The sequence below is a fragment of the Eptesicus fuscus genome, chromosome 13, assembly GCF_027574615.1.
Source record: "Eptesicus fuscus isolate TK198812 chromosome 13, DD_ASM_mEF_20220401, whole genome shotgun sequence".
NCBI classification, from domain to species: Eukaryota; Metazoa; Chordata; class Mammalia; order Chiroptera; family Vespertilionidae; genus Eptesicus; species Eptesicus fuscus.
The window spans coordinates 16,446,944-16,471,611 of record NC_072485.1 but is presented as its reverse complement, the minus strand read 5'-3'; the positions used below and the strand labels follow the sequence as shown (position 1 = coordinate 16,471,611).

At 40.9% G+C, this 24,668-nt stretch overlaps 1 protein-coding gene across 1 annotated transcript in view; it reads right to left on the bottom strand.

Moving 5' to 3' along the window:
• The window catches only part of MMP20 (matrix metallopeptidase 20), a 37,116-nt gene extending 20,537 nt beyond the window's left edge, over positions 1-16,579 (bottom strand). Inside the window, exons 1-6 of the mRNA XM_008149202.3 lie at positions 16,454-16,579; positions 8,947-9,194; positions 5,603-5,751; positions 3,381-3,506; positions 2,414-2,575; positions 493-634 (exon numbers count right to left, since the gene is read on the bottom strand). Of these exons, the coding sequence (XP_008147424.1) occupies positions 493-634; positions 2,414-2,575; positions 3,381-3,506; positions 5,603-5,751; positions 8,947-9,194; positions 16,454-16,579 (953 nt within the window). The remainder of the gene's footprint in view (positions 1-492; positions 635-2,413; positions 2,576-3,380; positions 3,507-5,602; positions 5,752-8,946; positions 9,195-16,453) is intronic.
• Positions 16,580-24,668: the final 8,089 nt, after the last annotated feature.

Sequence of the window (24,668 nt, the reverse complement as noted above, 5' to 3'; positions counted from 1 at the left end):
TCATTGGAATAATATACAGAGAGGGGCCAAAGTAGATTTACAGTTGTCTGTATGGGAAATAATACAATAATTAATAAATAATAGTACAAGAATAAACTGTGTTTTGCATACTCACAACTGTATACCTACTTTTGCCCCCAGCCTGTATAAATATATAAAATAAAGATAAAAATGAAAATTCATTGATATGGAAAAATAAGGTGTTGTTGAGTGAAAATAGTTTATAAATTATTTTTAAAAAATATTTTTATTGATTTCAGAGAGGAAGGAAGAGGAAGAGAGGGAGATAGAAACATCAGTAATGTGAGAGAATCATTGATTGGCTGCCTCTTGCAGGGGATAGAGCCCGCAACCCAGGCATGTGCCCTGACTGGTAATCAAACTGAGACCTCCTGGTTCATAGGTAGACCACTGAGCCACACTGGCTGGGCTGTAATATTTTCTTCATATTTCTAGGACGACCTCATTGTCTTAAGCACATTTTAGGCTTACCGGTCCCTGAAGAGTAGGAGCTCCTTCCCCAGCATTGTCACCGCATCAAAGGATGAGCTGGAGTCACAGAGGTCAGGGTTGGACGGGTTATGAGGGGGGACATTTGGCACAGTGGGCTTCCCTGGGAATGATTTCCGAGGTCCTAGGATTCAAAGCGACTTGGTCAAATGGCACTAGGAATCAAGTCTGTACACTTCTGCCCCAGAGACCCCCTCTCACTGCATTTGACAAGGTGATAAAGAGCATGTCTGTCGATGGCAGGCAGACCCTGGTTTGCATCCAGCTTCACTAGTTACTGAGTGTGTGATAAATGCGCAAATAATCAAACCTCTCGAAGCCTCAGTTTCCTTATTAGTAAAATGGGCAGTGCAATAATACCTACCTCAGGTTTCTGTGAGAATTCAAGAATGCCTGAAAGGACTTAGTACAGAGCTTGGTTCAAAGAATGATAGCTATTATTTTATTATTAGACACAACTTCTTTGATAACTACAGGTGCTGTAAGTTGAAAATTTTAGAAGTTGCCAATGATTGTTTCTTTGTAATTAAGTACTTCGTTCTCAATAAGATGATAACTTTCTTATGTGTTTTCATATTATTTTCAGCCATTTCTGGGCATCCTACACTGTGCATAAGTATTTTTTTAGGCACCCCAGGGAAGACGGAGAATTCTTGTGCATTGAGGCACACTGAAGGTGTTTGCTATTTAAAGGCATCATCTCTGATATGAGTAACTCGCAGGCCAAGAAACATCTATGTAGAGAATAATTTCCCCAAGCTTTTGATCCATTATGGATAGAAGTGAAGAAGTAAGAGGCCTGTACATTTGTGTCACTACATGGAGAAGAGCTATCCAACAGTCATACTATCTGAACTGGTCTTTGCATGAGCAAGAAATACATTTTATTGTGCGTTGCACTAGGCCCCTAGTTCCTGGAGGTGTTTATTTCAGCAGCCAGGGTTTATTATTCTCACCAATACACTTTCCCACACCCCCTGCCATATACACACAAGAATAAATGGTGGGAAAAGGCATCTTCTGCTGGACCCACCCCTTGGGAGGACTGCTGGTGGTTTTTATCTCCCACGCTGTTCCTGAGGGACTATCTGCCAGCAACAGAAGCATGAGCTGCCTGAGTCATTGCCTCTGGGGACAAGTAAAGTCTGAAAACCCGGCTCCAAGGCTTAAGGGAAAACCAGTTTCTAGAATTTTCTGCCTTTTATCCATCAAAGAAAAAGTGTCAAGATCTAAAAGTGCATCAAGATTCCTTCTTGTGAATTAATGGATTTGTCTTTTGTTAAAGAAGTTGTATATAGAGTTTCTAGGAATCCTTCATTATGTTTGAAAGAATGTTAACATGAGATAATTTTGAGTATCTTGGGATACTTACTATCTTTGAGCCTCAGCTTTCTCAGCTATCAAATGAGAGAAACACTTCACACCCCACAGGCTGGTCATGAGGATGGTGTAGGATGACTCATGACAGGTTTTTGTAAACTGCAGACTGCCTGTGCAACTGAGCGATGTAGTTATTATCATCTTAATTGTTGTTTTTAGAAAAATAAGGTCACTTATCTGAAAATGGGTAAAAGCACCATATAAATGAACTATAAAATACATCCATCTTCTCCAAAAGTCTAAATCCTCACCAACACTCAAAAAACAAATGATTGTATTTTCTATGGTCATTGTGGGACCATATGCCCTGGAGGAAAGATATGAAATTTAATTGCACATCTTAGAAGAAAGCAATATCCATTCTGGTAAATAAGCTCTTCACGAGAGGGCATAGTTGGGGCTGTGGTCTCTAGCTTGATCTTATCTCTGCAGGTAACTCCTGGCAGAGTATATTTTCTCTAAGTTGGAGACCAAATGCTTGTTACTTTCAGAGTTAGTTGTCAGAGAAGTATAGCGATTGTACCGTACAATGCCTGGATCCCTTTCACGTCATCCTTGGGGAGGTGAAAGCCATAGGGATGCTGGTACTTATAAGTTGGGTACATCAGTGCTGAGGGGTCTGTGGAATGGGCCAGCCCCAGTGCATGGCCAAATTCATGAGCAGCAACGGTGAATAAATTGAAACCTAGACAACATGAGAGAGAAAAAGGCAGCATCAACATAGGGTTTTATTTTCAATATCTTCTGTCTTTACAGGAGAATTTACACCCACATTACAGTTAACTCATTTTCTTTCCACAACTGGATTATTCCGAGGTTAGTAGGTTATCCTGGCACTTAGCTTTGCTTACTTTCATCTAGTTCTTTCCCCCCTTGGCTAGGAGGGGTTTCGGGGTGGGGGATGAGGGAAATGTAAATCAACCCATTTTGTTCATGGTCAAAATGCTCGGTAGGTTGATAAACAAGGGTCTAATCAGAGCCAATAGTAGTAAAATGATAATGATAATGAACAATATGTAGACATAGTTCACAGATGCTTTACTAGTTCCCTGCTATTACAGCCTTCTCTTTTTTCATCCTCACACGTTTCACACTGAAGAGTTCCAGATGGCATGCATGATGTTCTGGAGTTTTATACCCATCCCCATCACTCCTCAGGAGAGTCCTGACTCCCTCAGGTCATTGCTGAATGTAGCCTATTTCCAAGTTCAAGTAAAAATCAATAAATACTATGGAGGTGAAGAAACAGAGCTGCGTGTGGAGGAGGGGATTGCTGCTTCGTGAGATTATATGCTATGAATCAGAGACCAGACAAGTCTACAGCACAACTGAGGGAGGGTCTTTCCTTTTGGATTTTTGGCTTACTTGTTTTTCCTAGCCAGCCCCCCTAGTTAAAGGGTGGCCTGGGACGTTGAACCTCAGGGTTTCATGATGGAGGCCCAGAAGAAGGTACAATATTTTCCAGGTTATGGTGAATTGTGCATATATACCATTCATTCCCATAGTCCACTTCTCAGCATTGTCGAAATGTGTATCTCCTCCCAGGCCTTCTCCAGGTGCAAATGCATGGGCTAGTGTCCCGCGGGGCCCATCGAATGGGTAGGAATCCCCATGATCTAAACAAGTGGGGAGAAATGCCAACAGCATTTAGTCCATCTAAGCAATGGTGGGGGTACATAACATAACAACTTTTTGAATAGCACTGACACTTCTCATACAAATGGAGTTTTTCTCATACAATATTCATTTTTTATAAGAAGTTCAGTGTCAATGAGTAACCTGACAGTTGGAAAATTAAAAGGCTATTTTATATTTCAAAGATAGTAAGCATTAAAAATAAAAAAAAGTTCTCCTGTTATTGTTTTTACTGTGATATCTATTAGTTGAAGCGTGGCAGACTGTGAATTGTACCCACGCTATGGATTACAAAAGGAGAAAGCACAGATGGCCATTTGACAGTGATCTCTTCCACTGGTTGGAATGTGAATGCGTTGGTAGAGTGCAGCTTTCAGCGTATGATTTAGCTAAGACAGTAACAGCAAATTGAACATGTGTGAACTTTCTGTTTGAATAGCACAATACAATACAATACAATTTAAGGAAGTGCCAAAAATTTCTCTGTAATTTTGATAGACTTTCATGTGTAAAACTCATGAAAGTAATAACAGTATTTTTAAAACCCTAACTTTTAAAGCTTCATATATTTTTGTTTCATTATCTATATTAATTAACAATTCTTTACAAACTGAATAGAAAAGGAGGAAGAATAAAATGAGGGGTGGTATAGAAGCTATGTTTCACAGTTTATCAGGATTTTAGTGATGTTACAACATTTTATTAAAAAACAACAGATATGGGGTGGGGGGTCAATTGGGGAAAAAGGAGACATGTGTAAAACTTTAGACAATAAAAAAAAAATCAAACAACAAAAAACACACAACAGATATGCATACCCTGTTGGCACAGACACCAGTGTGGCGATGGCCAGAGGGAGAGGGGTTGGGGTTGGCAGAGATGGGCAAAGGGGGTAAATAGGGACATCTGTAATAGTGTCAACAACAAAAATTAAGTTATAAAGAAGTAAAACCTCAAAACAACACACACACAAACAAAAACAACAACACAAAGTTCCGGTGTGTCATTTCCCAGGTTTAGGCGCACTGTAGGTTGTATGACCTGAGGCACCTCATGAAGGGGCAGCACAGTCTCTAGTCAGATTGTGTTTTAGGGGACAGGGTTCAAGCATGAAAGATGTTAACGCCATCACCCCAAGCTGCCCTGGCCACATTGTCCTGCCACTTCACTGGGGTGGCCTTGGTCCTCTGGGAGCGGGACCCACCATGGGCCGTCTCTAAAGGCCTTGTACTCAGGCGGCACTTGCTTGATCTTCTCTCTCCTAGTTCTAAGCAGGGTTCCCAGTGACGTCAGATTAAAATTAAGATCAAGACTTGAAATAAAAGTTACACTTAGAAATGTTATCCTTGGAGGGTAAGAGGCAGTGGCGATCACTTACCTTGCCTATAAGGAAGCTTGCTTATAAGGACGCTGAAGAGAGAAAGTCATTTCACGGCCTTTCCTTTGTCTACTAATTAGATAAGGTTCCTCTTGAAAAGGGCTCAGAGAGCTCCACCAATCTCTGTGCAAAGTTATGCCTCTACTGCTTACCAGGGTGAGTAGGGATGGAGAAGCAGGCAAGTAGGAGGCAGGCCTGGTGAGTCCATAAGTGGGGGCCAGACAGCAACCCCACTCTCTTACCCACTGAAGGAAATAAATGTTACTGTCAGGGCCACTGTAAAATTTATCTCCTTCAGTGAGAATTCAGAGTGGGAGATTCTTGACTAACATGGAAGGGGATCTAAAGCAATGAACACCATCACGGGAATGGCATGAGGTCATGTGGCCCCCCAACCAATGGGAAAGCTAAATCTGACATTCTCTGTCCCTAATGGGGCAAAACCATAATGAAAACATGTTACACGGAGTCCATTCTACAGCTCAGTCTAATAAAGACGAGAAATGCTGAGAACTCCTCTGGTTCTATTTCCTGGCCAGCTGAAGATCACGACCTTGCCATGATCTTGGCCTCTGCCCATCACACTGCTGCGTGAAGAAGGATTGTGCTGATCACTTGGATTAAGTATTGTAGAAGGAAAAGTATCGGGACATTTCTCCTTTGGATTAGTAGACAAAAATCCAAGAAGCACCACAGTACCTCCTGTTTCAAAAGATATCATGATATCTGCTTCTCCTGAATTTATTTTCACAAAGTTCAGAGGAACAGCGCTGCTCCAGGCCTGCAAAGCCATCTCTACCGCCTTGTCTACATCAGCAGACGTCATGGAAGACGTGTATTTGGATATTCTGTGAAATAGAAGGAACATGTTTTTCTTTCAGTAAATGCTCCTGTGTGAAGAAGTCAAGAAATTATATTGTCTGCATTAAAACTTTAAATATTGAACATAAATTTACAATGTAGATTTTGTCCTTCAATACAAGAATTCTTATTCTGTTTTCATATTTGTTAAAGTACTGAAACATGTTAAACAGTAAGAAAAATAAAGTGAAGAAATGAAAGAGTTGTGATAATCTGGTGCTGAAAGAGTTTGCCTTTCATTATTACTATATTTTCTCTAATTTTGAAGAATAATACTTTCTTCAAAATCAAATTCATCAGGATTTGATCTCATTGTGAAACATGACAAGTACCAAGAAGTCCATTTTCCCTGATGTGGTTTTAATTGAGAAGAGCTCCTTTTTTCCCCCCTAAGGGACAACTGAGAATTTTCAATTGTAAAAAATAAAAATGTGGAGTTGGAAAGTTTTGCAAACTTTCATTCAAAGGCCATCAGGTTTCCCCAGGGCCTTGGGGGGAATATTTAAATAATGCATTTTAAAAGAGGAAGTGCTCTCTTGAACTGGAAAAGGCTTGAGTCTTTCATCAAGTCCTGGTATGACAGTGACATCTGCAGGCACAAAATTAAAGAGTTTTTTCTTTTTTGTGGGGCAGGTTGGGGGGTGGAACTAACAGTTGTAGAGAGAGACAGTTGGTTTTCTAACACATGCTGCCCTGGAGCGGGGTGGTGGTGGGGGGTTGGTTTCTGGCAGCATTCCATGGAAGGGCTGGAGAGAGGAACTTCACCTGGGGCCTTGCTGGAATGGCATTCAGATGCAGAATGAGAAGCTGGGTCTGTGAGAGACAACCCTGAGAGCAGAACTGAGCCTACTGCCTCTCTTTCTCCAGCTTTTAGTCCAGTGCCTTGCACACAAGAGGTATTTAGCAAATATACTTGATAAATGGATGAACTGATAAATAGAAGTTAATGGTTTTTAGGGCCTACTTGGTGGTTCTCAAATTTTAGGACCCATGATAACTACCGAGGGAGATTTTTAAATTATACAGGTGTAATCCAGAAATCTGCATTTTTGCAAGTGTCCTAGGTTATTCTGATGCAAGTGGTAAAATCTCAACCAGAAACCTTCAGCAGTAATCCTGGGGGCCCAAAAGAAGGGGCCATGCCTCACGGAGTCCGGGCATGGTGAATAGCTCAACGCAGCACTGGAGAGGGGAAACCAGAAGGACCCTTAAAGGGACCATTTCGTGCGTTCACAATATGCCAAGACCCCTGTATAACAAGACTCAGTGGTTTATCACAATTCTGTGTAGTTAGCACCTTGAAATTCCCTTACAGTATGGACAAGTCGGCCTTATCTTTGAGCCAACTGTGTGCTGGGCTTCTTGACCCCGGGTCTAAAGATTGATAAGCAATAGTGATAATAGCTAATGTTCTTTGAACACATACTATGGACTAGACACTGTTCTAAACACTTTTTTTTTAAAACATGCGCCATAAAATTTTCACAACACCTTAATCATAATAATCAACATTTTATGATTCATCAGTATTTGATCCTAGTTCTATCTGACTTCAAAGCTTATATATTTACAAGCTCTTATATATACAAGCACTGATATATTTTGTCTTTTAAAATCCTCTGTTGTAAGAAGTTATTCTGGAATCCAGCAGCTATATAGACAGAGTACTAGGCCTTTCGTGATGGGGTAGGGAGTTGTTCAGGAGCAAGTGTGGATGGGCAGTGGGAGTGTTGAGGCCGTTTTGGGGCTGCCCAACTTATCACAAGAATATTACACTTCTCCAAGTCCCAAATTATCTGGATCTATGCCCCTTGTTTTGCTGTGCATATTCAGACTAAAATTCTACGATACAGTTTAAGAAAATGAAGGAAAAGATTCCACGGGTTTATATAAATTTTTCCTGTCTTACCCTGATCATTTCATAATCACTTACCGGTTGTTTTCCATAAGGGGAACAAATGCTTTGATTTTTGTGTGTTTCTGAAGCTGAAGCCAATGCTAATAACTGTGTTCAGAGCTCCACCTTATGGACTCAGAAGCTCATGGCAGCTAACAAGTGGCCTTGTTTGGGCCTTCATTTGATCACGGGGATTAACGGGGTTCTGATTCAGTTTAACAACTGGCTCTCAGATGAGAAACCTTGATTTGTAGGGTTTGCAGATTAAAGTCCAAACTGCTTAGCCTCCTGTTCTAGCGCCCTCGGCGGCTCCATCCTCGCTTCCCCCCATTGCTCTTCCTGCGCCTCTACTCCTCGGAAGGCCCTGCCCACTGCCCTGCCGCTCCAACACCAGGCCGTTCCACTCCCTGCGGCTATTTGCTTGGTCTGCTTTTCTACCTGGAAAACCTCTACATTGAGAGGTCTTTGGCAACAATAGAGACAGGAGCTGCCCATTTTCCATGCCGCCTCTGTCTGGCACGCAAGAGGTCCCTAGGTCCCCTGGCAGACTGCCTACTTCCCACCCCACCCTCAGGCGGAGGGATGGGCACCACGCGTGGTCCCTCCAGCGGACCTGCGAGGGAAGCCTGTGCTGACCCTAGAAGTGGGACCAGGCTGCTGGGATGGAATTCTATGTGATGACCTAGGGCACAGGGAGGATGTAGGTTCTGGTTGGGCATGTCCCCTCGGACTACACAGAATCCTTGCTCTGAGTGACAGTGAGTATGGAGGTGGAGAGAGGGGGGGTATAGAGTGGGGGCAGGGGGAACCTGGGGCTAAGGGCCCACAAAGGACAAATTATTTCCAAAATTGAATGCCTATGGTAGGTACTTAATGAGTCATCAATAAATGACTTTTTCAATCCATGAAAACAATTAATTTATCGATAGGTGAGTTTTATCATATCCTTCTGATTGAACAGGTTGTTTTAAGAACACGGGTAGATACTGTCAGGTTGTTAACCCTAGACTAGATTATTATTATTTTTTTAAAAGAGAAATGTGTTGTCTCTAACTGGTAAAATTGTAATACCTAAGATGGCCAGCAATTACAGTCATCCTGAAATCTTATTTTCTAGTGAATTCTCCATTGTCTTTGCCTAAAGATTGGACCTAGACATTCTTTCCTGTGGTTGTGATGAGTCATGATATTTATACAGAACAGAAGCAAGATTTTTTTTTAAAGAAAAGAAGGAAAGTGAGAGAGGTGTTTCTGTCTGAATTTGGAAAGACTCAGATCTCATTACCTGTAGGTCAAGGTATTTTTTTTCCATTTGGGTTCACCTGGGAAGAGGCGGTAGTTTGCCACGTCAGGGACTCCGCAGCGAGGCCTCTTGATCACGTCCATTGTGGTCCGGTCTAACTTCCCCGTGACTTGAAGGCCAAAGAATGCTTGTAGCTCCTTAATCTTCTTTACTATGGAGTTACTTCCTCGCACAACCATCTCACCAGCCTGGTGCCCTCCTTTCTTTGTGTAGTACTTGTCAAGATATGCCTGAAAGGGAGAGGCAGGCTGACACACCAACAGCACAGTCTTGGGGAGTACACTCATGCTCAGGTAATATTTTCTGGATATATGAAAAATAGTGTGCAGAGTATATTGCCATTATTGAAAAAATTTAGATATATTTGCATAGGTAAAGCTTAGAAAGATATACAGTGTGCCAAATTACTAACAACAATTATATTTTGGTAGTGGGCATGTTAGCTAGCTAGTTAGTTTATTTATTTACTTATTAATATTTTTGCTTACCTGCATTTTATAGTTTCCCTACAATGAATAGGTATTGTAAGAGAAAAAAATAATGGAAGGAAAAAGAACATTTTCCACCCATGAATCATTTATTAGCCCTTGACATCTGGACCCAATTTGTGAAATAAACTCTCCTAGTCCTCTGGCGAGCAGTTATTGGTATCATATTTTCCTCAGACACCAGTGTTTTTTAACTCTCAGAGGCTTTGTGCTCCAGCCTCTCACCTTATGCAACGATAGAGGTTCAATCTGTTTCCTTGCTGAGGCTTTTAATCAGTTCAGGTGTGTTCAGTGTGTGGGGCTGAACTTGTTTCTGTGGGGCCGGTTTCCTGGGACAGGCTCTTTGTCCCTTGAGACAAGTAAAAGTAATCATCCTATAGAATAAAACCCTAATATGCAAATCAACCGAACTGTGGAACTACCGGCGGCAGAAAGACCCGTCCCTATGACAGCACACTGACCACCAGGGGGCAGACGCTCAATGCAGGAGCTGCCCCCTGGTGGTCAGTGTTCTCCCACAGGGGGAGTGCCACTCAGCCAGAAGCCCGGCTCACGGCTGGTGAGCACAGTGGAAGTGGCGGGAGCCTCTTCCGCCTCCGCTGCAGGTGGGTGGTAAGGAGCGAGGGGTCCCAGACTGCGAGAGCCCTGGACTGCGAGAGGGGTGTCTGACTGCCGGCTTAGGGGGGATCGAGCCTAAGCCGGCAGGCAGACATCTCCCGAGGGGTCCTGGACTGCAAGAGGGCACAGGTCGGGCTGAGGGACCCCCCCCCCCGGCCCCCACCCAGTGCAGGAATTTCATGCACTGGGCCTCTAGTACATTATAAAGCTTTCATTTGCACATATGGCTTAAACCTCTCATATATCATTCAAAATGCTTTTCTATGACTGCTTAGATAAAGTGAGTGAGGCAGAGTCACACAAATACAGAATCAGAACCTGCATTTGTTGATCCAACTTATTTTAGGAAAATAAACAAGGAACAGCTAAAGATTTATATATACATTTTTATTACATATAAAAATTTATATTTATACATTGTATATAAGGTATTTTATTGCCTATAAATAGTATTTATTTATATATTCCATGAACTATACACTTGTTTATATTCTACATAAATTATGTATATTTTTATTTACATGTTATATATACATATTTCTATATGTAAATAATAAAACATTGGCAGCAATCTTAATGTTTAACAATAGGGGATTTGTTAGATATAGTATTATATATTCATGTGAATAACACTAGACCTTGGGTAATACCTCCAGGGTAATGCTGGCTTCGTAGAATCAGTTGGAAATGTTCTTTCCTCTTCTATGTTTTGAAATAGTTTAAGAAAGATAGGTATGAATTCTTCTTTAAATGTTTGGTAGAATTCACCTTTGAAGCCACTGGTCCTGGACTTTGGTTTGCTGCGAGTTTGATTACTGCTTCAATTTCATTGCTAGTATCAGTCTGTTTAGATATTTTGTGTTTTTCTGGTTCAGTCTTGGAAGGTTGTATGCTTCTAGAAATTTATCCATTTTTTTTAGATTGTCGAATTTATTGACATATAATTGTTTGTAATATTCTTTAATGATTCCTTGTATTTCTGTGGTGTCTGTTGTGGCTTCTCGTTCCTTTATGATTTTATTTATTTGGGCTCTTTTTTTGTTTGTTTTGATAAGTTTGGCTGAGGGTTTGCCAATTTTGTTTATCTTTAAAGAACCAGCTTTTGGTTTCATTTATCTTTTCTATTGTTTCTTCTTAAAATTTCTATTTCTGCTCTGACTTTAATTAGTTCTATCCTATTTACTTGAAGTTTTGTTTATTCTTCTTTTTCTAATTCCTTTAAGTGTAAAGTTAGATTGTTTATTTGGGATTTTCCTTGTTTCTCGAGGTAGGCTTGCATGGCTATGTACTGTTCTTCTTTGAAGAATTATCCGATGTTCTGAGAGCCTAAATCATTCAGGGAACTTTCTTGCCAAAATTATTGATAAGGTTTTAGCATACTTTTCAGGGTCAAAATGTTCAATAAGGCAAATAGATGTGCACTTAGAATTGTGTTTGTGTCAGAACTGTCCCATTCACCCGCCTCCCTTCCCATCCCTCACTGTTAAATCACAGGGTTTATTGGTTCAGGTGGTCCCCTCTCCACTTCTCTTTCAACTTTGAGAGATTAAAAACAATGGAGTCCTAGTGTCCTTCCTGAGAATTAAAAGTTTAAAACTCAGAGTTAGGTATGCTTCAACACAAGGTGAAGTTCATGATAAAGTTTCTTCAACATTTCTTTCCACTTTGGCTAAGTCACAGAAAGGGAGTTGTGAGAACTTCTGATGCTGTGGGGTGAATCCTAACAGAATTTCCCCTAGGTTTTTGGAAATTCCTTTAAATTCTTTTGATTTCAGCTTTCTCATCTATAAGATAGGGTTGGTATCTGTCCTACTGACCACAGCAGTGTGAGGATCCAATGAGATCTTCATTGTGAAAAGTGCTTTTTAAAAAAAAAATTTTTTTAATCCTCACCTGAGGTGGGAGGATACATTTTCCATTGATTTCTAGAGAAAGTGGAAGAGAGGAGAGAGAGAGAGAAATAGAAACATCAATGTGAGAGAGACACATCGATTGGTTGCCTCCTGGATGTGCCCTGACCTGGGTCCAGGATTGAACCCACAACCCAAAAACGTGCCCTTGATTGTGAATCGAGCCTGAGACCCTCTGATGCTCTAATCACAGAGTCATTTCGGCCAGAGCTGAAAAATGCTTTTAAATTTATCAAAATATTTAAAAATGTATATATCCTATATAATAATGAGCTAATATGCTAATTAGACCGGACAGCGGAATGACCTTCCAGAACGACCTTCCAGAATGACCAGTGGGTGGGGGGCAGGGCCGTGGGGCCCTGAGGGCCAAGCCCCTTGCACGAATTTTGTGTATCAGGCCTCTAGTATATATATATACTATTTAAATATATATATATTTTTTATTGATTTTTTTTACAGAGAGGAAGGGAGAAGGATAGAGAGTTAGAAACATCAGTGAGAGAGAAACATCAATCAACTGCCTCCTGCACACCCCCTACCGGTGATGTGCCCACAACGAAGGTACATGCCCTTGACCGGAATGGAACCTGGGACCCCTCAGTTCACAGGCCGATGCTCTACCAATGAGCCAAACCGATTACGGCTATATATAATATTTTACTCATGAATTCCACTTCTGGAAATCTATCCTGAAAAAGTAATCCTTTAGATTAGGCTGATATACAAAGATGTTCATAGAAACATTATTCATATGGAAATAATTTATGTGTCCAACAAAAGAAATTATTAAATTAAAACTCACTTATATAGGAGTGCACAAAAGTAGGTTCTCAGATGTTCATATGGAAAAAGACATGCATTGTGATTATTACAATAGCTTTATTAACTCTGTGTTTTGTATACTTACAACTGTAAACCTACTTTTGCTCACTCCTGTATTCTGGAATATGTGTAACTCTTCAAAATAGTGTTCATGAAAATAGTATAAAAATAAATATTTTCTTGTGACATAATAATTACTGAGAAAGGTAAGAACCAAATATAATAACAATTAAACATATATCCATGCACAGAGAGTAAAATGGTAGTAAAGACACCTAAATTTAATAATTTATATTTGAGAGGTTTTTACTTTTTATTTTCTTTAATGATGAGTCCATAATAATGTGATAATAAAAATTTATATTATGTTTAAGGACAATTTAACAACCTGCTTTAAATGTTGTATTGTTATCACTAATTTTTAAAAAGCAAACAAAAAGAATAAAACCCTGGAGTAAGATGAAGTAAGCATTTCATCATCCATCATTTTTGAAGCCTTTCTGTTCATCAGCAAATCAGAATTTAAAGGGTATAAGTGGACATTAAATACATCAACTAAAATCCTGTTCATCTTTTCAACTGTGGATTTCTGTGTTTGTGGGTTTGAGAAGCAGTGTATGGTATTTAGAAATGTTGCCTGTCTGTGTTTCTAGGCATAAGAAACCACTTGTTCTCTCCCAGTGAGTGACCAAATAGAAGGAAGAGAGCAGTGTGGAAGCTGTTTATCCTGACGCGGGCTCCCAGGCCCCAGGTGATCCACTGGCCTTGCCTGTCTCTGTGACTCAGCCAATGACTTCTCCATGTGGTCTCTCAGCTCTTGTCACACTAGCCTGGTGATCCTTCACCCCCCAAGCTGCTGCACTTGCTATTTCCTCTGCCTGGATTGCTCTGCCTCCAGGTCTTCATGAGATTGGCTCTTTCATATAGTGCAGGGTCATCTCAAATGCCACTTCCTCGGGGAAGCCTTCCTGGATTACCCAGGTGAAAATGCGCCCCAGTCACTCTCTGTCAACCTGGTTAATTTTTTTCCAATCACTTTGAGTCACACGTAGTCTTTGCAAACATTCCAATATCACATCACTTTCTGAAATAATGTTGGACATGTGTCAATTGACTACGTGTTTATCTTCCCCCAGCACCTCCCCAGGCCCTCTATCATCACCAAGTAAGCACCGTCAGCACAGGGACATTACTTGTTTTGTTCATTGATGTTTATCCAAAACTTAGAACTGACCCTGGCACATAGCATACAGTAAGCAGTCAATAAATCATGGTCGAATGAATGAACTTAAACTGCCTATTCTCATGCTGTTTTATTTTTTTTTGTATTTTAAGGCTGTCAAAGTTTTTACGTGATTCTGTAAACCAGAAGGTGGGACATTAATTTTTGTTTTAGTCACTGGGACCACATTAGAGGTTTGCCCAGATTATTCTAAGTATGAAAGAGTGATACCTGTTTTTGCTCAGAGCTGATGATGAGGGGTTTTGCAGGCAGGAGAAGGTGTTGTTTGCCAGGTGGCAAGGTGTTGACAGGTTTTCTTGGTCCGTGATAGAAGGTCTTTCTGAGAGTATGTCATTAGGAAAACTGACTGAATCTGGCTTATTTTGGAGAAAAAGAAGTAAGGAATCACTAAAAATCCCCAATATTGCCAGGCCACCTAATTTTTCCAAATGCTCCTGCAAGCATGGCTTTTTCCAAATGTTCTAGTCTTCTTCTGGTGCAAGCTGCTAATTTTTAGGTCAACTAATTTTTTTTTCTGTAAAGGGCTGAAAGTTAATATTTTTGGGTTTGCCGCACTCCATTGTGGAACAAAAGAGTAATAGATGACAGGTAAGGCCGGTATCTCCGACGCTCCGTCGGGCCGCAGTGTGCTCCTCCTTCTGGGGTCACGAAGTCTCCGCTGTTTCCGAATCAGAGCGGCATGAGGCGGGGCGAGGCAAAACCTCATTTGGGGAGAAGGGACCCAAAGCTAGGTGGCACCGATGAAAGACAATTTAAAATAGACGCCAGTATTTGAGATATTGTTATTTTGAATTGAATGACTCCAAAAGTGGACTCAAGACAAAGGAAGTTTAACTCAACAGGCCTGCACTTGCCATTCACTGTATTATTTGTGGGCGGGGCCGATTGATATTCAAAATGTTTAATGACTGGTTGGCAGGGGGCCTGACCAGTCAGAATGGATGAGTGGTGTGAACAGTCAGTAGGAACAAGCTGATGTGCATGCAGGTGAAAACCAGCGCTGCAGGGCAGCTCCGCAGGCGGTACACAGGTGCAGCCTGGCAGGCAGGAGAGCACCCGGGGAAGGCTTGGCAATCACAGATTTGCTGTCACTTAGACTCTTAAAAGAGAGGCCCTGGTGCAAAAACATCTCATCCACACACCTGTCATTACTGTTCGAGTTCCGTCCTATGAAACTTGTTTTTTTAGGTTAAAGATTGCCACCTTCGCCCTGACCAGTTTGGCTCAGTGGATAGAGCGTCGGCCTGCAGACTAAAGGGTCCCAGGTTCAATTCCAGTCAAGGGCATGTACCTTGGTTGCGGGCACATCCCCAGTGGGGGGTGTGCAGGAGGCAGCTGATCAATGTTTCTCTCTCATCGATGTTTCTAACTCTATGTCCCTCTCCCTTCCTCTCTGTAAAAAATCAATAAAATATATTTAAAAAGAAAAAAGAAAAAAGAAAAAAAAGATTGCCACCTTCCTATTAAATGAAAAACAACAACAACAACAACAACAACAACAACAACAACAACAACAAAAACACTTAGACACAGGGGTGGGTGAAAGTAGGTCTACATTGCCTTGTGACATTCTTTTGAGTTAATAAAGCTATTGTAATAATCCTACCTGGATGTCTTTTTCTATACAAACAGCTGCAAGCCTACTTTTGTCCACCCCTGTACATGGAATCACATTGAGTCACAGTAGTCTGCAAAAATTCCAATAGGAATTATTTGTATCAGATCCCTCCCAACAGTCATTTGGGGGAGATTTTGAAGTGGGAAATACAGAAAATATAAGCAAATGGGGAATATGCTTTAGAGAGGAAAGACTATCAAATGAGAAGCAGGTAGGTACCCAGGAAAAACTTGGTTCACTTTAGATTTTGACCAAGTTTTCCCTGAGTACAAGCGGACTGCCAGGAAGCCTAGTTACTATATGCCAACTATACACCTCAATTTTTCCTTTATTTTCCTCATACACTATTTCTCAAATACTTCTTTGGTCTTTTTGTATGGCATGTATTTTTGTAAACCACCTCAAATTCTGTAAGAAGCAAGATAACTAGGTACATAATTATTCACTTACTTATTTAGTCATACAAACGCACACCTAACGCGCACCAGCCATCAGTCTTAGTTTCACAGCAGATAGAATCTAGTGGACTTCAATGGACTTATAAGAAGACTAGAGGCCTGATGCACGAAATTCGTGCAAGGGGCTTGGCCCTCGCAGCCCCAGCTTTGTCTGGAAGGTCGTCTGGATGGTCATTCCACTGTTTGGCCATCTGGTCTAATTAGCATATTATACTTTTATTATTATAGATTTTAAAACAATAACAGATTTCCCCCTCATTTTCTCGCTATACTCTGTTAGTCTCCTGAGGTAGGAAAAGGAAGAAGGAATTCTGCAAAGATTCACAAACCTGTGCGAGGTGGTAGTTGTTCCTTGAGGTCCTGGGGGTGGCTGCAAATAGGGAGGGGGCTGCAGAGGAAAAGTTCAAAGCCGTGATGAGAAGGAGAGCGAGGCCAGATGCAGGGAGCACCTTCATCTCCTCAGGGTAGCTTGGTAATTATATCAGCCTCGGGGACGGCAGACAGTGCACATTTGCACTTCGACCTTGAGCTGCTTTTATAGAGTCAAACAGGTCTGGACCCTCAGAGCAAGGATGATTCATGTCTCAAAAGGTAATTATACAGCTCATTTCTCTCCCTGATGACTGGGTAACACAGCAGTACACAGGAGTCAGGGAAAGCTTCATTCTTTGCGATTTACCAAGTCACAAAAGGAGATAAGCGGTCACTTTTACTGAATTCTATCAGCTCCTTACACAAATTGGGATAAACTTGATTAACTAGAACCCAACTAAACTGAATCATTTGATTGGTCTGAGTTTGGGGGCCTTTTTCCATTCTGATTCCAGGGAAGGTAAGTGGTTAGATTATAGTTTAATTTGTCCGCAGGAATTCTGGGCTCCCTACACATTCAATCCAATCGTCTGTGTCTTCTGCACCCACTTTGATATTTCTCAGTAACAAATGTTGTTCTTAATGATGGTTGTGGGGTTTGATGGTCCTAAATCATGAGGGAAACGTTACTTTAAACTGTGCTGATTTAGGGTGGAAAGTGAACTGATAACTATTAGATAGAAAGTTAACACAAGAGAGATGTCTTAGTTAACTAAGACATTAGACTGGACTATCCATTCTCTGCTCGCTCTAGTTAACTGGGGCTCATATATATTTCTTTTCTGGCTCTGATTAAGATTGATCTTGACCTAGAGATAAATCAAGGAGAAATGGTGTTTATGGTGGGAAAAGCACATTGGCATCAGACAAACTTGACATTACATTTTAGGATACTTCGTAGCTAAATAACTTTGGATAAGTAATTTAACCTCTCTGAACATTATTTTTTTTTTAAAAAATCTGCCAAACACTGACTATAATACTGTATGTGAGCTCTTCAGTGTTACAGGGGTAGCATAGCATATCGCATGGTGCCTGCTGGCACCACTTGGCATCCAGTAGACAGGTGTTCAAATCCTAGTTCAGAAACCTGTCCATATGACTTTGAGCAGGTTACAGTTGTGGTACTCTCCTCTGTCAAATAGAGAAACAATACCTACTTTGTAGAATTGCCCTAAAGGAGTAAATCAGGTCATAACAAAGTCCATAGCAGAGTGCTCAGTAGACATTACTCTTATAAAATAATGTCCAGTTTCTCTTTTTCACTTTGGCGCCAGGCACCAGGTAGGTTTTTAATAAATGTTTTTTGAACGAATGACTTTGTCAAAGATTCTCAAAGTGTGGTTCCTGGACCAGCAGCATCACTATTTTCTGGGAACCTGTGGAAAATGCAAATTCCCAGCCCCCACCCAGAATTACTGAATCAGAAACTCTGGGAACTGGGCCCAGCAGTCTATGTTTTAACAAGTCTTCCAGGTAATTCTGATGGGTGCTAAAGTTGGAAAACCACTGGATTTGTTGAGTAAATAATGAATTGTGGGGCCCGGGATGAAATAGAAAACAAAATTATAAAACGTGCCAAGAACATTCCAGTCAGAGAAAGTATTCAATTCTGCCCTTACCCATGCAGAGCAGTATTTTTAGTGGTGATATACCTGGTATTTGAAAGTCATTTGTGAAGTTCATAGTAAATAATTTATTACTTATACTTATCAAGCCAGGAAAGTGTAGTCAGGAGTTAGGGAGTTAGATAGGCAGGAGCAGAGCAGGAAGGATGGGCCAGGAGCAGAGGGTCACCAGGGTGGAGAGCCCCAGTTGCCTAGCAATGGGCCAAAACAATAAGCCCTCGCACTCCCACACCTTGAGCATTAACCCCTGGGAGAAGACGTCTAGGCTTCAGTTGTGTTTCAGCTCCAGGCCCAGAGAAGCAGCAAAATCAGATGCATGTGATACCATGGCTCACATTAGGACCAGCTGTATTGACTAATGGCTTCCTGGTGCCGACCATTCAGTGGATACTATGAGGGGGCACACCAGGAAAGCTGATGAATGTCCCATTGGGATTCTCCCCTCAGGCCTCCAGATGAAAGCCATTAGGATGGAGGACCCAGAGTAAGACTCTCTCTATAGAACACACCCTGACCTTCTCACCCCTTTCTTTTCCCAGGGCGCTCTCTCTCTTTTCCCTAAGATCTGAAGGGCCTTTCTTTTCCTGTAACTTGTTTCCTGAGTCCATTTCTTCTACAGCTCACTTCTACCACTGTGACTTTCTAAATAAACGTTCTCTGAATTATTTCTTAGCAAGAACTAGAGAACTGAGGTTGCTGAACCAAGGTTAACAGCTGGTGCCACTTTTCGTCACTAACAAAAGTATGTGAATGACCTTCACATTTTGATTAGATTCAAGGTTATTCCCATAGTGACCTCTCTCTTTCACTGTCTCTCTCTTGCTCTTGCTGTTGTATCCTGATATACTTTCCATGTGAAAAAGAAAATGGTGGAGTTACAGTTAATGTATGGGGCCCAGTGAATAACCCCAGGTACTCAACAAGAGTTGTTGCACCTGTGAACATCATCGCTGTCACGTACTCTGAGACACATACACATGATTCTCAGAAGAAAAAAGAAAGAAAACCAGAGATCTAGTAAATTCATTCTACTCACTAAATTGTAAGCTTCTTGAAAACTAAATGGTAAAAAAGTCACAATGGGGTTTGTTTTATAAATGAATGAATGAATGAATACTCATGGTCACTTTTTGGTCTGAGGAAAGGAAAAAAAATCACAATAATCTTTTAAAATTTGAATTTATAAACTTTCCTGAGCTCTGCAGTGCTCACTGTAACTTTATAGCAGCTGCCAAAATTGAAGATCAAGGACTGAATCCTTGAAACTTTCTCCACTTGGTCATCTTGTTCCCTTGTTTTCTTCCCAAACCATTGTTCCAAATTCATGGTAGTGACCCCAGTCCAAAAGCAGACAGAGGGGGGAGCGTTTGAGTGGAAGAAATGACAATAAGAAACTCTGGGGCCAATAGAGAGAAGAAGACATCGTCACCTCTAGAATTCTAATGAGTATGCCAACTTCCATCTTTGAAAGCAGATAGAGGTAAATAATTGCCTACAAGGTGTGATATAGTATTTCTAGTAGGCCCACTATCCACTCTTCTAATGTATGAATTTAATCAATCCCAATATTCCCAAGTATGATACTTCAATTGTTAAATGCAAAAAACTGAAGAGGAATAGCAATATATGTTCATAAGTCACTTAAAAATTAATGTAAGTAAATTTTAGCTCAAGGCCAGTGCTAGGCAACATCCTTATTCTTTCCAAAAAGAATAACAAATGCCATCTGGTAATTTCTCATTAGGTGTTTCCTTTTCTTGATATTTTTCTCTTCACAGGGGAGCAAAGTCTGCTTTCTTTCTATTATTCTTGTATCAAATTTAAATCTAAATAATTCCAACCTAAAAAGATCATATCAAAGCAAGTCAATGACTACAAGGACATGAAATGAGAGACCAGGTCACAGAGAATGTTAGAAAGCATAGTAGCTGTAGAAAAATTGGATGATAAAAATAACATACATGAAACAGGAAGTTGGTAGCCTTTGAGCAGGGATGACATTTTGGGGATCCTGCAGACTTCTTAGAATCAAGTTTACTGCCGAGAACTTCTTGCTAGATCCTAGCTGAATTCAATGCCATAGCAGTTTTAGTAAATCTTTCACATTTAGGTTTCTGAGATGGTACTGCTATGCGTGTGATGGATTGAGGAATAATTGTTGAATAAATAACTGACTGCCTATTTGCCTTGCTTTTGTGCAAAGAGCCCAGGCTTTGTATCTAGAATCAAACACCGACTTGGCCATTTTCTAGATGTGTTACCAGTCAGTGTTCTTAAGTTTCAAGCTATGAAATTCAGTGCTGGCTAATATATGTAAAAGACTAGGTAGCTCAGAGAATTGCCAGGAAGACTGGAGCACCAGGACCAAGGGCAGTGGAAACCAAAGCCAAAGAGTCATCTATTGCTGGGGCCCTCGCCTCTTACCACTGGCGAGTATTACAGCTGAACAGTCCAGGCATTGAGACTAGGCTCTTGTTTCTAATTGTTCTAGTTTCACTTCCTCAGCATTCAGAGTCTCCAGTGGGAGAGTCTGTTGGTTGGGTCTGGGTCATGTGCCCTCACCTGGGTGTCCAGAGGCAGGAAGCAGAAGGACCTCCGAATCTGGCCTCCATACTTGGTGGCAGGATACATTGCATAGAGACCACCCATTTCCTCTGTGGGAGACGTACCCATTGAGAGGAAGTTAGTGCCAGGCAGCCAAAGAACAATTTAAAAAACCAAACCCAGACAAGGTCCACCACATCTGCGAAAGCTCCTAAACTATCTCCTGCTTTGTGACACGGGATATTATCTCATTATATTTTGGGAGATAATCTATCTCAGAAGGCTGTTGAGAGGATTAAAATGGCTAATGGTTGCTTAATGCTCAGTTCAGTTCATAAATGAGAGCCTTCATAATTGTTTTTCTCCATGATTTGTTCCCAGAAATATTGTGATGGATTAATGAAAATGAATATATGACATTTTCTTCTAAGATGTTATTTCTTATTGAATGGACCATCGATTAAAATAACAATTGTGGGGGAAAAGAAAACATTATACCATTACATGTACACGTCGACATGCTATAGATTATTTATGTGTCTGCTGTCTGTCTTTCTCCACCAAGCTCCATAAGGATAAGGACTCTATTTATTCTGTTCACAACAGTAGCCCTAGGACACAGGACAGTGTCTGGCACAAACAAAGAATTCAATAAAGTGTTGTTGAATATGTGAATGCTTGAATGAGTGAGGGATTGAATGATTAAAGCTAGGAATAAGGAAAACAAGATTGTCCTCAGAGGGATGCATTTGAAATCAACCCATATAATGAATCAAAGTTGTGTAGCATTACCCTTAGGTGCCAAACTTTTATTAAACCCTTATTTTATACCAGCCACTCAGCCAAGGAACGTATGTACATTTTTCATACAACTTTTAAGAGATCTCCTTTCTCAAGTGAAGAAGCTTGGGCTTAGGGAAGGTAAAGATTTGTTGACATACACATAGATATTAAGTGGTGGCTCCAAGTGTTAAATCCAAATTGGTTAGAGTTCAAAGTCTTTGATAAAAAAGGACTGACTCTTTGTGACAAAAATGTGCCTTTACCTTGCAAATTGGTAGAAATCTTCTAAAAAGCAATTCTACAAAACATACCAAGAATTACTTTTTGGGCCACATTCCTAAGAATTTAAGAAGAATGATTTAAAAAAATAACTTAAAAGAAAAAAAACAAAATGTTTATTTTATGCTTAGTTATAACAGCAGAAAACTTGGAAACAACCTACATGTCTAAAAATAGGGAACTGGTTACCTAAGTTATAGCAACTCCATGTTATATAATTTAGTCATGAGAAACGAAATAGCAATTCATAAAATATTAAAAGAACAATTTACCCCCCCCCCAAAGACAAATTTGGGCAAATTTGGTTCTATGTCTTTTGAAGAAAAATATGTACATGTAGGCAAGAAAGTTGGAAGGAAACCTAGAGAACCAAAAATGATAGTGTTAAGGTGATAAGACCTTATACCTAACCATTCTTGTAAAATTTTCTTTAATGCTAACATACGTTTTAAAAACAGTAAGTGAAATTTTGAAAGTCTATGCCAATATATCCTTTAAGTTTATTTTTTATTTGAGAAAACAAAAGATCTATATAATGGACTCAGTGGCCTATTTTACTTATTCATTTGTTTGCCCAGGCTTCATCTATTTACTCAGTTGAAATCTCTTGCATTTATTCTATATGCTGGTACTAGGCTTAGTGTTCTAGCTACAAAAGGTTCATAAAAACCTGTTCTTGCCTACCCGGGTCTTAGAGTCTCCCGTGAGAGACTTGAATGTAAACTAAAAATATCCCACAGTATAATTAGTGGAATAATAAAGGTATTTAAAGGTCCAAATGAGGGCAGAAGAGGGAAAGCCAATTTCTGCCTGGGCTGTTGAGAATGAGAGTGGGAAGGAGGGTGGGATTTCCATAGGCTGGGATGTAGGTGAATGTTGATTGCTGAAGGAGTTAGAGTTCACCAGCAAGATGGTGAGGTGAGAAGGAGTAAGAGTTGATTGAGATGGTGAAGGGAAATGAGGAGGGAAGAATTCTAAGCCGAGGAGATTATGGGGTAGGAACATGTCAAAGTGCATCTATTCTTAGGAAACACAAGGTATTTTTATGCCCAGGTGAGTTGGTGGCAGCACCAGGAGATGAGGCAGAAAATGTGGGCAGAGAACTGCCTGATGGAGGACACCTCTCACCCACAGTTCCGATGACTGAAACAGGAAGGCGGAGGCCAGGAATCATTCGCTGGGTGAGCATGGCCAACGGTGAAAGCCAGGAGAGAAGCAAGTTCTAACCCAAGCTGCAGATCCAACGGGCAGGAAAGGTGAGGTTCCAGGGCACAGAGCTGGAATATGCTGGTAGCACAAGGAAGGCAGAAGGCACGGAACAAGTCTGGAACAGCCACTGTAGCAACAAGGGCTATTGAGGGCTTGCTGAGTTTATTTAAAGGGCCCAGAGAGGAGTGGACTAGGCAACGTCATGGAAACCTGTGTGCCAAGCTAAGGCATCCAGACATTAACAGTTTGTGATGGGAAACCACTGGAAGGTTTCTTCCCCAGGAATGACATGATTGGGTTTGCATTTACACAAAGAGTGCTCTGAAAGGAGTGTGCGGCATAGATTGGAGGGGAGTGAGGATGGAGGCGAGGGGTCACCGAGGGGTGGGGTGTAGGAAGTGCGGGCCAAAAGGCTAACAACTATGTTTATCTTGGATCATGAACTTTGAAAGACAAGTATAGTGTCAATATAGTTAGCATTTTGTTTATTCTTGTAAAATCTCAAGCCTATAATGCAATGATCACCAATGTGGGCTTTTGAGGTTGGACAGTATATATGTTTACAACTGCCTGTGTAAGGGTTGGGTGTTAAAGGTCTCATTAGATCACATTCCACTTGCCTAATCGTTTTAGTGAGGCAATTCACTAAATTATAGACTTTTTCCAGTGTATGAATCAGCAATTTCGGGAAGTTTGCCCAGCAGTTTCTTTTGAAGTTACCATTTTTTCCTCTAGAATTTTCTCTCTTTCTTCCTTCCTCTTTTCCCTCTCCCCTCTCTCCTCCTCTTTTCCTACTTTTCTTCTCAAAAAGCCATTCCGCAGGGCCAAATGGGGATGGTAACCTGGGGAAGGCAGCCCCTAGCAAGGGTCAGGGCATGGGTATGTGGGGCAGTGAGAGGCGGTGGCCTGGCAGGATCAAAAGGCTGGCTACATAGATAACAGGTTTCTCACCATCAGGAACGAGAGGGGCAGATTTGGACAGGAGGAAAGCTCCAATGACACCTGAGAGAATGGGAATGAGGGTATTGGTGGAAACTCACATTCATAGAAATAAATATGGAGTCGTGTGTGTGTGTGTGTGTGTGTGTGTGTGTGTGTGTGTGTGTGTGTGCTTGTATATGTATATAATTCCTATCTGTGTCCTCTGATGGGGTGAAAGGGCCTGGCAACCAGGGACCCCACAGGCATATCTTGGACCCAGATTTTGGTTTCCAAAACCACTACCACTAAAAGGAACCAGGGTCCATGGATATAGCATTTTGTAGAGCTGGGGGAGGAAAATTAAAAGATGAACCTAGACTACCTTGTGGTGCCAGGTAGTAAGGAAGTGCTCCAATAATGATGGAGGCATGTCAAAGGGACACAAGCCAGCTCTTGGAGCCTCCTCCAGCCTAGTCTGGGACACTTGGAGCATCAAAATGCGAAATGATAGTAATGAGTTGTAGTCCACCGAGTAAAAGGGGAACCATGAGTCTATACTGACAAAAATGAACAAATAAACAAACAATGGGGATAAGAGAAAGCTCTCCTTTCCAAGTAGAGAGCCCACTAATAAGTAAAAGCAAAAAGAATGATGAACTGAGAAACTAACCATTTGGAAACTATTTTTGTGAAAACTGATCCAGGCAAGAAACATCAAGGGATGCTAAAACTAGTGGGTGCAGGTGTGGTGAAGAAGGGATTTTTTATATAGTTACAAAGCATCATTCTGCAAAATATGTATTATTAC